This window comes from Amphiprion ocellaris, chromosome 6 (genome assembly GCF_022539595.1).
Source record: "Amphiprion ocellaris isolate individual 3 ecotype Okinawa chromosome 6, ASM2253959v1, whole genome shotgun sequence".
NCBI classification, from domain to species: domain Eukaryota; kingdom Metazoa; phylum Chordata; class Actinopteri; family Pomacentridae; genus Amphiprion; species Amphiprion ocellaris.
In genome coordinates this window covers 26,773,479-26,787,386 of record NC_072771.1, presented here as the reverse complement: position 1 = coordinate 26,787,386, position 13,908 = coordinate 26,773,479, and the positions used below count along the sequence as shown (strand labels likewise).

The 13,908-nt window shown below is 41.1% G+C and overlaps 1 protein-coding gene across 2 annotated transcripts in view; it reads right to left on the bottom strand.

Moving 5' to 3' along the window:
- unc5ca (unc-5 netrin receptor Ca) overlaps positions 1–13,908 on the bottom strand; it is a 193,514-nt gene that overhangs the window by 11,625 nt on the left and 167,981 nt on the right. For both annotated transcript variants that reach the window (XM_023280866.3, XM_023280867.3), the window contains 5 exons: positions 12,395–12,586; positions 7,566–7,783; positions 6,379–6,514; positions 5,608–5,695; positions 2,788–2,956 (listed from right to left, as the gene is read on the bottom strand). In XM_023280866.3, coding sequence (XP_023136634.1) covers positions 2,788–2,956; positions 5,608–5,695; positions 6,379–6,514; positions 7,566–7,783; positions 12,395–12,586 — 803 coding nt within the window. The remainder of the gene's footprint in view (positions 1–2,787; positions 2,957–5,607; positions 5,696–6,378; positions 6,515–7,565; positions 7,784–12,394; positions 12,587–13,908) is intronic.

Below are 13,908 nucleotides of genomic sequence, written 5' to 3'. Positions count from 1 at the left end.
CAGTCGTGACATTTCCTCACTCCTAAATATTCCACAGTCAACTGTCAGCTGTATTATAAGAAAGTGGAAGTGTGTGGGAATGACAGCAACTCAGCCACCAAGTGGTAGGCAACGTAAACTGATGGAGCGGGGTCAGTGGATGCTGAGGCGCATAGTGCCAAGAGGTCGCCAACTTTCTGCAGAGTCAATCGCTACAGACCTTCAAACTTCATGTGGCCTTCAGATTAGCTCCAGAACAGTGCTTCAGCAGAGAGCTTCATGGAATGGGTTTCCATGGCCGAGCAGCTGCATCCAAGCCATACATCACCAAGTGCAATGCAAAGCGTGGGATGCAGTGGTGTAAAGCAGCCACCACTGGACTCTAGAGCAGTGGAGACGCGTTTTCTGGAGTGATGAATCACGCTTCTCCATCTGGCAATCTGATGGATGAGTCTGGGTTTGGTGGTTGCCAGGAGAAACATACTTGCCGGACTGCATTGTGCCAAGTGTAAAGTTTGGTGGAGGGGGTATTATGGTGTGGGGTTGTTTTTCAGGAGCTGGGCTTGGCCCCTTAGTTCCAGTGAAAGGAACTATGAATGCTTCAGCATACCAAGACATTTTGGACAATTCCATGCTCCCAACTTTGTGGGAACAGTTTGGAGCTGGCCCCTTCCTCTTCCAACATGACTGTGCACCAGTGCACAAAGCAAGGTCCATAAAGACATGGATGACAGAGTCTGGTGTGGATGAACTTGACTGGCCTGCACAGAGTCCTGACCTCAACCCGATAGAACACCTTTGGGATGAATTAGAGCAGAGACTGAGAGCCAGGCCTTCTGGTCCAACATCAGTGTGTGACCTCACAAATGCACTTCTGGAAGAATGGTCAAAAATTCCCATAAACACACTCCTAAACCTTGTGGACAGCCTTCCCAGAAGAGTTGAAACTGTTATAGCTGCAAAGGATGGACCAACATCATATTGAACCCTATGGATTAGGAATAGGATGTCACTTACATTCATATGCGAGTCAAGGCAGGTGAGCGAATACTTTTGGCAATATAGTGTATGTAGAATTATATTTAAGCAAAAAGCCCAGCGGTAAACGTTGACTTTTTGCTTGTGGCTCTATTTAATAAAACAATAAACAGTGTGAGACTCGTTAAGGCAGTCTGGTAATCCATTTTATAAGGCCGTTTGCACGACGTTTGATTTTACAGATTATGAATATATTTGTGTACTGACACTGAAACAAAGTGTAAATGCATCTCTGGTTGTACATATGGCATTTGAAAGTAAATCAAGGTGTTCATTAGGGGAATTATGACACTTGTTCAGAGCTGTTGTCTGTGAAGTGTGTCCAATCCCACTATGATTATCTGCTGGCTGTTGCTCATGTCATCTCTATAGCTCTCTGTCACAGCCTGACTTATGGCAAATCCATACAGCTCTTTGGGTTCAGGGGGGATGCACAGGCTTACCACGTTCTTTTTATACGACTACTGAATCTTCAATTAGTCGTGCAGATATCCATGTTGGCATGCGTGACTTTGAGGATGACAACGTACTGTAGAGTGGATGTGTTTTCCACGCACGTGTGATACAAATATTGAATTTTGAATCACAGTTCATGTGGAGTTGTCTTCCTACAGATGAGCTGAATCAATACAAAGAGGTAGGAAAGCAATATGGTATGAATCTGTTATTACTGGTAATCACAACCGTGGCTGTTCCCCCCTGATATGAGGGGAATTCAATTACCTTCCTCTCCCTGTTTTGGGGAAAACTTTCTGATGGGAAATGGATGTTCTACTGCAATAAGAGAAAAACAAATCGACTTCCTGATGAAATTCCACTTTTCATTTTTCTCGTCTTTACCCACTCTGCATCCCTTTTTCTCTCCCGTTTCCCTCGTCTCTCACTCATACACACACACACACACACACACACACACACACACACACACACACACACACACACACACACACACACACACACAAAGACCCACACAGAATCTTATGCATGGCTAATTGTGCAGAGACATTGTGTTGAGCTGTGATAAGCAACAGAAGACAGCATACGGGGGCCTTGTAGACACAGTGATGCTGCAAGACAGCCTTATCACCCACACCCACACACAAGGGTGCACACATGCACGTACTAACACGCACACACACACACACACACACACACACACACACACACACACACACACACACAAATAGAGTGCTGAGGTAGAGACTTCATGCTGAGAAACACAGGAGGAGGGAGAAAGAGAAGGGTAGAAAAAAGGAGGGATAGAAACATAAGAAGAAAGATGAGAGAAGAGGAGGATGGCAGGAGCATAACAAATTGCTTCTGATAGGAGTCTTCAACCCCCTGCTTGTCTACTAGCCTGTAGGCACTGTCTGTTTACCAAATATTCTCTCCTTTCCTCTCCTTTTCTTTCTTTCCCCTCCCTCCTTGCCTGCATAAACAGTGTGAATGTGCAATTCAGGCTACTCTCTGGTATGTGCGCATGTGATCTCTGTGTGTACTGTATGCAAGACTGTGGAGTCATCATTGTGTGCGAGTGTGTCGTCGTTTTGTGTACTTATTTGCACACTTCTTTATCTTTGGATTATTTAGCTGCATGTGTACATGTTTGTGTATCTAGATGCATCATAAAATTCAAATTTGTCTCTATTTGTCTGCAACAAGGTGACAGCTATTCTCTCTGGGGGAATTCCAAAGCTTTGTATTAAAACTCTGCGAAAACAGTGCAATATATACAGCACAAACAAACAGGATACAGTGCTGAAGGCTCACCTCCCATTCTCCCATGGCAAGTTGGTTCTTTAGCTGTATAAGCCAGTCCTCTTGGACATTGTCAGCGCAGTGGTGGATGGTGAGGATCACTGGTCTTGTCAGCAGGGCACCTGGAGGTCCACAACTCACTACTGGGCTCAGCACTGTCTGGATGTCCTCTACCGGGGGTCTGAGAGGACAGATAACACTGAGGTGAAATGATGGAAAATACTGACAGTGACAGGATGCTCTGCTGGCTACCAGATAGTGAGAGCTTCAGCTGCAGACAGCTCTATTGGATTCACTTCTGGTGCGTGTTAGGTTGTCACAATCTTCATACAGGACCCCCAAAAGTATTTGGACAGTTAAATTAAATGCAAACTGACATGAGGGAATGGGAAACTTTTCTGGCTGTAACACTGAATAAGCTTTCACCGCAGCTGTTAAAGAAATTGGTTGATTCCAAGCTAAAGGAAGGCAAATGAAAGACTAAAACACTGTATTTGTCATCTTTAGTGACACCACTATTAGATGTGCAACTATCTTTTCTGTCTTCATTTTGAACCGTACATCTATTTGATTTTGCATTTAAACCCTTGTTTTATTACCAAAAAAAACTATTGCAAGCTGATGCCATCTTTCTTTGAAATAAATATTTGATTGAACATTTTGTCAAATCAACCTAATCTGTTTAAGGCAATGGAAGTTGCATATTTTGTTGTTTAGGGGGGTCTTTTTAATACATATATGAAAAACTGCAGAAAGACGGGTCAACAGTTAGGTGAGCTCAAGTTAAATTACCTTTGCATAGAAGAGAACAGTCAGATGACAGAATAGATAAAAACAGAGCTAATTCAACAAAAAATGATCAGTACAGTCAGCTTAAGCTGGAGTCAGGAGTTTGCAGCTCAGGGGCAAAAAATAAATGACTACTGATCAGAAATTCTACGTTTTTTTTTTACTGTACATCTGGGTACTACAACCTCCAACACTCGCTAACCAAAGCACTGTATGTTACATTACAGCAAAAGAACAATTCACACTCTTGTACTGTGGAAAATGTGAGAATATACATAGTGAACTCCATTAGTATTCATTATTTAGTAGCTTACTTTCTTTAGTAAATTGAAAATAGAAACCACATACTTAAACAACACTTGAACATAAAAATACACATGAAGTTGAGTGGCCTGTACAATCCATTATCCCTCATGTTCCTTAACACATGTATTCACTGTGTAAGAGCCCATATGGATAGGGAGGATGGATCTAAATTTTAACTGCTTTTTTTCAGCCCATCTTGTACCAGGGGGATACTAATCCTTAGCAGTATTATTGATTCAGCTGCTGGAGCTCATTATTGACTCATGAAGGGTTCACAAGGATAGGAGTAACAGAGAGATGAAAACGCAGTGACTCAAACTTCTGTAGCAACGATTGACTTAACTCATGCAGAGGTCACTCCTTAATTAATTACAGTTTTATTGATTTACGACAATGTGTATCTTTTATCATGCAAACAGAAAAAAATTGCTTGGAGCTGTGTATGCAGCAAAAAACTGACACCTAAGGGTTAGATCTTAATAAGCTAAACCACATGATTCCAGCTTGCCAAGTGTCGCTGAGGTAAGTCAATGTGGCTGTGTGAGTTTTGCTGGCCAGCTATTGACTGAGCTGAAGACAGAGGACAGAGAAGACGTTTGACTCTTGGAAATACTGTAGCACGTTGCAGGGGGCCTAATTCTTATTGACTGCTATTGACTGGGGAGAGGCTGGGATGGATGCATGGGACAAAATACACGACACAAACTGTGCCTTTTATCTCAGGTCTTGCAGAAGCTTTAAATGTTCGATGCACTCAGATTATTAAAGAAAATATTTTCTCATTAAGCCTAGAGGTGTCCAGTGCTTTTGGTTTTATTTGTCCAGCATTTTGCCAGCTTCAATATCACCTTCAATTCAGTGAATGGAATCTGCTTTGTCGTGCTCACAGCATCAAAAAAATATATTTATCAGACTCAGAAGCAGTGTGTCCTTTCAGCTTCACCAAAATCTCTATCAGCAGATGGAACATAAAAATCTTCTTTCTTCTCTCACAGAGAGCTCTACCTCACTCATGTACAGGGTTTAGGAATAAAGGATTATAGTACAAGTAACAGGATTGCAGTAATCCCAAAAATAGCCACTAATCTGTTAGTTACTGTGGAAACTCTTTGCATATGCTCTCAAAAGCTCAGTGTCTGCTTTATTGGCTCTACAACATGCCATGAAGTAAAAAAAAAAAAAAAAAAAATCACTTGGTCATACAACAGTACAAATTAGAATCACAGGCTTTAAAATAATGGGTGTTAAGAGCTCTACATTTGGGTAACCGTGCTGATTCTAAAATTTAGAAAGTGATTAACAATGCAAATTCTATGGATTACCATATAGATTACAATGTTAAGTTGGTAATAATCAATGTGTCACATATTCTGCTTTAATCTGCTTAACTTAATTTATCATTTCTAATTCTGGTGTTAGTACATGAATTAACTGACCTCTTCTGGATGAATCACCAAGAGCAGGTGTACGTGGATGCACTATAAATAACAATGATTCATCCCTTTCTGCACATTCTAAGCCCAAGTCACACTGTGAAAGCCTCCCCACGCAACCATACAAACAGGTGCGAGAAGTCATCGCCCAGGAGAAAGACTGAGAAGCACTTACAAAGGAAAACAAAGAAACAAAAAGAACATAGAAGGAGCTGCAGAGACGAAGAGGAAATGGGGACAACAGGGAACAACAGAAGCCACAGAGAAGAGGAAAAAAAAGAGGGAAAAAAGAGATAAAACCTACCTCAAGCTGTCTTTCCTGTGCACAGTCACATACATCTCATACACCCTACCCTGAGGAACAGCACCCGCTGGAACCAACAAACTCACACCTGCAGGAGGGAGGACAGGAGAAGCAAAGTGGATGGAGGCAGACATAATGAGTTTCATCACAGGATTTATTAATTTCACCATGCACAGCTGAATTATTGAATGTGCAACCCATTATCACTTTATCATTATGATTAATTATTGAATTATCATTTTTAAAGGCAACCCATGTAAAACCTTCTCTTAAATACATCATCAAGTGAATTGTGCTGCAATGTGTTATAGCTTTCAAGAGCTGCTTCCTATCAGCAGGTTACATTATTCATTATTTGCCTACCCACTACTTTTAAACCCTAACATACATCTTCCGAAGGTGTTTTTCTTTTAAATCTTAGTAGCTGTAGAACATTCAAAGGCTGTTTGTGCAGCATGATGACTGCAGCAGTAGCTAGACAGTTACTGAATAGATCATTTGTGCCGTCAGTGACGAGAAGAGGAAATGCATTTGATTAAATATTTTTTAGTTTGACAGTCTTGACTTTGATGTCATTCCTACTATGATTCATTATTTTATTTGTTAATTCAATCACCAAAACAATCGTTATGGATCTTTCTCATGCCAATTTAAAAAAAAAGAAAAAAACTTTAGAGGAAGCTATTAGAAATCTCTCGGGTCGCCACATCATCATCCAGCATGAACCAGCTACACATATGACTAGCTGTTAAGGGCTTATGGGAAGGTTACCAGAGTTGGGTACAATGAGGTGTCCTCCCTGGCTGTTGAAGGATCCATGAGCAGTACAGGAAGGATCTCGTGTTCGGGCCAGGCTCTGGTTGCGAAAGTTCATGGTGTCACTGTTATCCAGCAGAGACTGAGTTACCTATGAATCAAAGGAGCGCAGTTAGAACAATGATTAGAGGAAAAGTACAGTAAAAATACTTTGACACGGGCTATTCCAGAGAGTACTGGGTGTGACAGTGCTGGTTTTAAATGAATGTTATTACACCTCAAACAATGTTAAAAATCCTTGCGGCTGTAGCATAAATTTACAGCAATAATGCAATAAAGATCACTATAGACATTAGTGTGCATTTTTTTTGTTAGACCTACAATGTGGGCAGGCATTATGAAGGCTGAAAGAAGAGTGTTAATGAAATCAAAAGTTCACAGAGGTTCAGCAAAGTGTTGCTGTGTCCCTTTTGTGCATGTTTTCTATCCATTAACTGAAATGCTACAGGGAAGATCTGTACCTGCCTGGAAGCACTGCAATAGGCTGTCAGTAAGAAGAGTCTGGCTTTAAAGTAGACCTATAACCACCTTAGGGTAACTGGCATAACGCAACCTGCTTTGCATTTTTCCATCAAAATGTCTGCTGTGAGATGTAAAATACGGACTTAACATTCACTAGTACACACAAAGCTGACAAGAACTTACTTCGGTGAGTTGGAGACAGACATCAGACTAAAAACGCATTAAAGACTCAAATTAGCCAGGCAAGGTCAGTCATTTGACACAGTAGAGATTCAAAAGGTGAACAATTAAAAAACACCCACAATAACAGATAAAATCATCAAAAGGTGCCACTGATCTGTGCAGCTCAAAGACGGTGAGTTCAGCTCTCGTACTGCCTCAGGACAGGTGCTGTGATGAAGCTGAACGGTTTCATCTGTATTTGTGACGGCTGACTCGAGTATGCCATGTGGTTGACAGAGCAGAGGGAGAAAACTGGGGCAGGGAGCTGCATGTATACTAATAGTGTTTGGTTTTGTCTTTATGTGACTGGGAATACATAGTTGCCCTGCTTTAGCATCTCCCACTCTTTCGGTGTAAATACACACAGGAAGGAATGTCCTTCTGTTCTAGCGCAGAATCCCTTATAATAGAAGAAGATGAAAGACACTGGCATGTTAGGGACCAAACGGCAACGTTACCTTAGGAGAAAGTTTGGATGTGAAGTCTCCTCCGAGGTCGTCCTGTGGTGTGACCAGACCAGAAGAGTTGTAGACTTTGATCTTCAAGTTGGGAAGAGGATCCAAGAGAGGGGAGTTGGTCATTGGGATTTTATCTGACACATCGTGAAGGGCGTAGACTGGACCGCGGTACATGGCAGCTGCATTTGTCAAGTCGGGGGGAGCCGTCAGGAGATCAGCTAAAGGTGAGACATGTAGAAAGAAAGAAACAAGGTAAACTAATGAGGGAACACACAATATGAAAGCAGACGGGGTCAGAAAAAAATGGTAAAAGAAAAGCTAAATACTATATACAGTCAGAATTGTAAAGTGCAGTGAATGGCTGCAGCATGGGACAGGTGAGGTGAAGCTGTGGCAAGATCAGTGGGCAGGAAGAAGGGGAGTGGGATGAGGACAGGCATGGCTGTTGATAAGGTATCAGTGTCGGTCATGATACACTGCTGTACACAGGGGCATGACCTGCATGAAGGACTAGTCATAGCTGCTGCACAGAGAGAAAAAAAAAAAACAGGAAAAGGGAGTGAGAGACAGCTAGAAAACAGACTGAGAGAAAGAGTGAGTGAATTCTGAGTAATGTTTAGACCTACATCTCAAAACCTGCAAAAGTTTAATACTTGACTCCCATAGATTCCAGATTTGACGTAACTCTTCTTACTACGTAGAAACAGCTTAGATCCATGTCACACAATCAATCCTAAAAATGGTTGTCATACTTTGAATACATCACACTATATTTTTGAAATTGTGACAAAACCGTGTTAACAGGTGCTGACGATTGTTAAAGTTCAGTTAACTGTAAATCATCTTGTTGTACTGTATGTATGGCTGCTCAAAAAAGCAGCCTTTTAATGTGTGCATCCCACTACATATTAAATCATGATGTATGACTATGTAGATGACATATATTGATACATTTGAAAAACAAAAATTATATTATTAGAAGCTTAAAGTAAGGCTACACTGAATTTGTGATCACTTTCATTTATGAGACTAAGAATGTGTTTTTTCTTACGTTATGGTATATGGTCTTCCTTGTACAAAGTAAATGCATTGGCTTATCTAATTTGTTCAATAAATTATTGTTAGCACTGGGTGAGATGTTATTTGAGGCTACAGATTGTACTCTACCAGTTGTTTTTAAACAGTGTTACTAGTTGTAACTTAAGCTGTCACAGCTGATTTATGCTAATTTAAAAATCTTGACGCCTTTCATGTATTGCACTAAAGAACACCACTTACACACAGAAACGTATAAACACTTTCAGAAATAAATACACATCTGCAATGTCAAACATCGGTACTACAAAAGCACTCAAACATACAAATATGAACCTTGCATAGGAACGGCATGCACACTATAGTCTACATGCTGATGCACACACCACAAACACACCTGCTACATACAGAAGAAGGCCTATATTGGGATCATGTGCCAGCGGGGATGAATAAGTAAATCCCACTTCTGTACTCATCATGGAAAGGTTAATTCAAACCGGAGGGTGCAGGAACAGGTGAATCTCCTTCACTTCAGAATGATAATCCATGTACATGCAATGCTCCCGCTCTGTATTGACAGCATGTTCTAGCTATAAAAATGCAACAACCTTCTTCAGCTTTTAACACTGTTTTTTTAAAGCTCCCAAACTTGCCGAAGAAAGTACAGCAGCAGGTTAACTGAGGTCCTCGATGAATAAATATCGAGGACCTCTTGCAGGAATCTCTCAAGTACACATTTTGCAATCATAAAAGCCTTCTGCAGTTGAATTATTACTAATGCTTTAACAACAATAACAACAACTTTACATCTGCCAGAATGTTAGCCTCAGTTCTTATAGGAAACGGGAAAGATGCTGCAGCCAAGTTCTGCTGATGGGAATTTATTTTACCAAAATTATTCAAGTGAATGTGCTCCAAGTGACCCCATAACACATCAAGCTCAGTCGCTTTTGCAGCTAGTTTTATTGAGCCATCTCACTAAAATCCTTTTCAGCTGAGCACATCTTACCCCAAGGGCAAAATCACAACAAAGCGCATTTCTACACAAACAAGTCCCTCCAATCTGAAAATCCAACAAAAATTCAAGATTTAATTGGGATTGAGATCACAAGAAGGCCAGTTACCTAGTGAGAACAAATTCAGATTTGTTCACACCAGGCTCCATTTTTCTTCTTTTTTGGCTGCAGAGCCTGAAATCCCGTTGTTCCCTCCAAGAGTCCATCCATTCTAATTTTAAAATCCCTCATTATCACACCCCACCACCACCACTAACACACACACACACACACACACACACACACACACACACACACACACACACACACACACACACACACACATCTGTCACCTATCACTCTCTTTCTTTCTCTTTCACCAGGCTGTTTACCCTTAAAGCCAGCGGGTATTCCAGCCAAATCATCCCTGCTGAAATTTAATTAACAACTAACGGAAAGCCACAGAGAGACAGAGGGAGAGAGAGAGAGAGAGAGAGATCCAGGGACATAATTCTACATTAATAGTAATCAGAGATGGTCCCTCAATGCAGAGTGACAAGCATCCTAATGCTGATAAAATGTCACCCCATCTCTGCACATTCACACACAATCACCCTTGCACACACACACACACACACACACACATGGACACACCAGCACGTACACATGCAGACAAGTATTTTCGCTCGCTGTTTACCAATTTGCACTGCACCCTCTTTGACCTTACTTCCCTGTTTTTACTGTATACTATGATTTGAATTTTAATCATCCACCCACAAATGACCACATAAACACATACCCTGAACTGCTTACATATCATGTTAAAGTTCTTTTTTATGGAGTCGTGGGGAGAAGATTCAACAGTGGCTAAACAAGGAGAACACAAAATTTGTTTTGCAAACATAACCCCTCTCTAAAATGCTTGCTAGTTTCTTGTGTACCGAATGGAAAATATAAAGTAGTGTTAACTATAATGAGAACCAGTGTGAGAATGTATCTTGTTTGTTTAAGGGCAATCTAATTTACAGTGTTTAATTCACATTTGTAGACGTGACAGAGTACATGTCTGTTTGCATACATTGATCTGCCACAACTTTAAAACCAACTGCCAAATATTATATTGATCCCAGCTGCGCCACCAAAAAAGCTCCGGCACACCTGGCCATGGACATTGGATGTCTAAGGGTGTCCTGTGGTGTCTGCTGCTGGGATGTTGGTAGTGGAACCTTTGGACGGCGTGGTTGGACCACAGTGTATCGGTCTTTTTCTGGCACATACCGCAGATGCTCAATCGGACTGGGATGTGGGGAGTTTTTGTCTTTGTCGTGTTCTTCCAGTAGCTCCTGAGCAGTTTTTGCGATATGGCACAGCACAATATCGTTCTGGGAGAAACCACTACCACTGAGGAGCGCCTTTGCCATGAGGGAGGAGCGTCTGGCCTGCAACAATGTTTAGGTGGCTGGTACATGCCGAAGTAGCATCCACAAGAATGCCAAGACGCGAGTTACCAAACAGAACGTCACAGTAAGATGACCAATGTCATTCAATTCAGCTGTCAGTGGTTTTAATATTGTGGCTGTCAGTGTATGCACCTACTACTACATAAAAATAGATATATAATTTTACCGTGTCTGTGAAGTCAATAAATTTAAAGCCAAGTCTCCTATATTTGGCAAATGAAATTTTGTACAGGAAAAGACATAAATGAATGTTGTCTGAAGATTGATAGCTGATTCATACCAATTTCCTGCCTGTTTCCAGTAGGCTGTCAGGTGAGTGAGGACGTGTGCACAGAGGACGAAATTACAACACAGACAGCAGAGACTGAAATATATGGCTCCATTCTAACAGGAAGACAAACATAAGGGAGCGTCTACTGTGGTTGGAGTCGCAGTGACGGGAGAGACGGAGACATAGCCGAGGAAAGACAGAGACACAGAGACTGGGATAAAGTGAAGAGGATGTTGATAAACAGGAAATATGATTGACCTGAATGTGTGGATGGTAAGGGAGGAGGATAGAAGAATGAGAAACAGAATGAGAGTGACAGACTCCTTGATGGAAGAGAGTGGTTTCTGGCAGAGACAGATTAATCCAAACATCACGGACTGACAGTAGTAGGCCGAGGAAAGAAAGAAAATGATGCCAGCATCTAAGCCCCAAACTGGACGGGACAGGTAGAGTAATTTCCACAGATGCTTGATCACATCTGTTGTTCTGTATCGATCTATTTATCTGTCTGTCTACCTATTTACTTTCCTATTGTATCCATCGTTGGGCGTTGTATGTGATGCCAAAATTTAAAGGAAGTAGAATCTGTAGTTCCCTTTTAGAAAGAGTGCAAGGAAGAGACACTTGCTGTCAAGTTCCACCTTAACAGCAAGTGTCTGACAAGCCTGAGTATTCTTCAGACACAGTTTAAGCCAACATCAGTCGTGGGGACGCTGTTTTGCTGCACTGATCTCCTAACCTTCATGAAGCAATGAGGTGGTTACTCAGGATAATATACATAAACTCCTGAATGTCAAACTCTCTATCTTACTACCATCAAACACCAACTGAAAGGTGAAGTGAAAAGCAACTTCTTATCGAAAACGGTGGCTTTTCTACTTGTACTTTTGGGACAATATCTCAAGTCTGTATTTTAAAAAATGCATTCAGTTTGGTTTATAAAGATGCCATTGCACCTTTGGAATAAACAAAAGGTATATGTTACTTAATACAGATGAAAATAAATAAATGGATATTCCAGCAGTTTCCACACAGGATCACATGCACAGTTTCTGTCACGTTCATTACCTGATCTGGCTGTTTTTATATTGACAGACTGGAAACCTCCATTCAGCGCCGAGGTGTCAATGATGTCCGAGTCAAAGTCGCGGTGTGTCTTCCGATACACGAAGAGCGCAACGATAACGGAGATGAACAGGCACATAATCACTGCGATGACAATGCCCACATAAAGAGCCACGTCATCTGTGCTTGGGGCAGCTAGAGGGAACACAAAGAGAAAGACACAATGTTAAGATATTTGTACTGTAAGCATGAAGCAAAAGCCAAGTGCATTTATGGAGTATCAGAAAAGAAAGTGCCAGTAAACAGTTTCAAAAATGATAATTCTGATGAAACAGCATAGCAGCAGCAGAGAATGAAGCAACATTTTTATGGCTCCACCATTCAGACTCAAGGGACAATTTCTATAGGTTCCATTACAAATGAAATTTTCAAACAGCCCTCCAGCTTCTGTAATACGGTAATTTGTCTAGACAAAGATACAGAGAGACAGAGACACCTTTCATAAAAAAAAAAAAGAACTGTAGCTACTCTTAAAACTTAATAAGGTTGTTAATTATTTTACAGGGGTCTTAACATTCTTTTTCAATTCGTCTCAGGCTTTAACAGCATTTCAGCGAGAACAACGATGGAATTGTCTTTCATGATGCATATTTTAAAGCATGAGAAGGGACTAAAATTTTAACTGATGGGTGACGGTGGATGGTGAAAGGTATGAGCCACACTTAAGGATGAAGAAGAGAAGAAATGAGAGGAGCATGAAAGGAGACGGGCTAAGAGCACTGGGGATGAAGATGAGGAAGTAATAGAAGGGGATGAAGATGAGGAAGTAATAGGAGGGGAAGCCAATCCGTGGAGAGCAATCCAGAGAAGAGGACAGAGGAGGAGTGAAAAGAAAAGAATACAGAGGAAACAAAGAGATGGTTTGGAGGGTATGATGAGAGGAAAGGTACGGAAAGGACACTGGAATGAAGATGGTGAAAGAAGCAGATTAAAAAAAATGAATAAAGAAGATGATCAGAAACAAGAAGAGCTCAATAAATGGGAGAGGAGGAGAGGAGGAAAAAGAAAAGAGGTGATAACGGCAGAGAAAAGGGATCCAGGGCAACAGAAGTAGAAATACACTAGAACTTCAAAGCAGCAAAACAAACAAGGCAACATATTCAACATGAAAGTCCCTCTGAAACTTTTGCAGCACTCTTACACTTAAAGCACTGCTCATATAATCATGCTCACTGTAGCTAGTAGGAGGGGATTTGTTTGAAGCTATTAAGCAGAAGACAGAAAAGTGTAGGAATCCTCCTTTTAATCCACCCTTTAAGTTTAGGGGCAGATAACAGGCTTTTAGCTACAAACAGCCTCAGTCATTTGCTAAAGGATTTGCTGTTGTCGCATGAGAACAAGTTCAGAAAGCACGAACTTCATTATGCCCAAAAAGAATCCTTTGATGAGGCACACAAACATGCATGCTCACGTGCCTTAGCATGATGCACACATTTACAGTAGAGAGGTCAATCGTG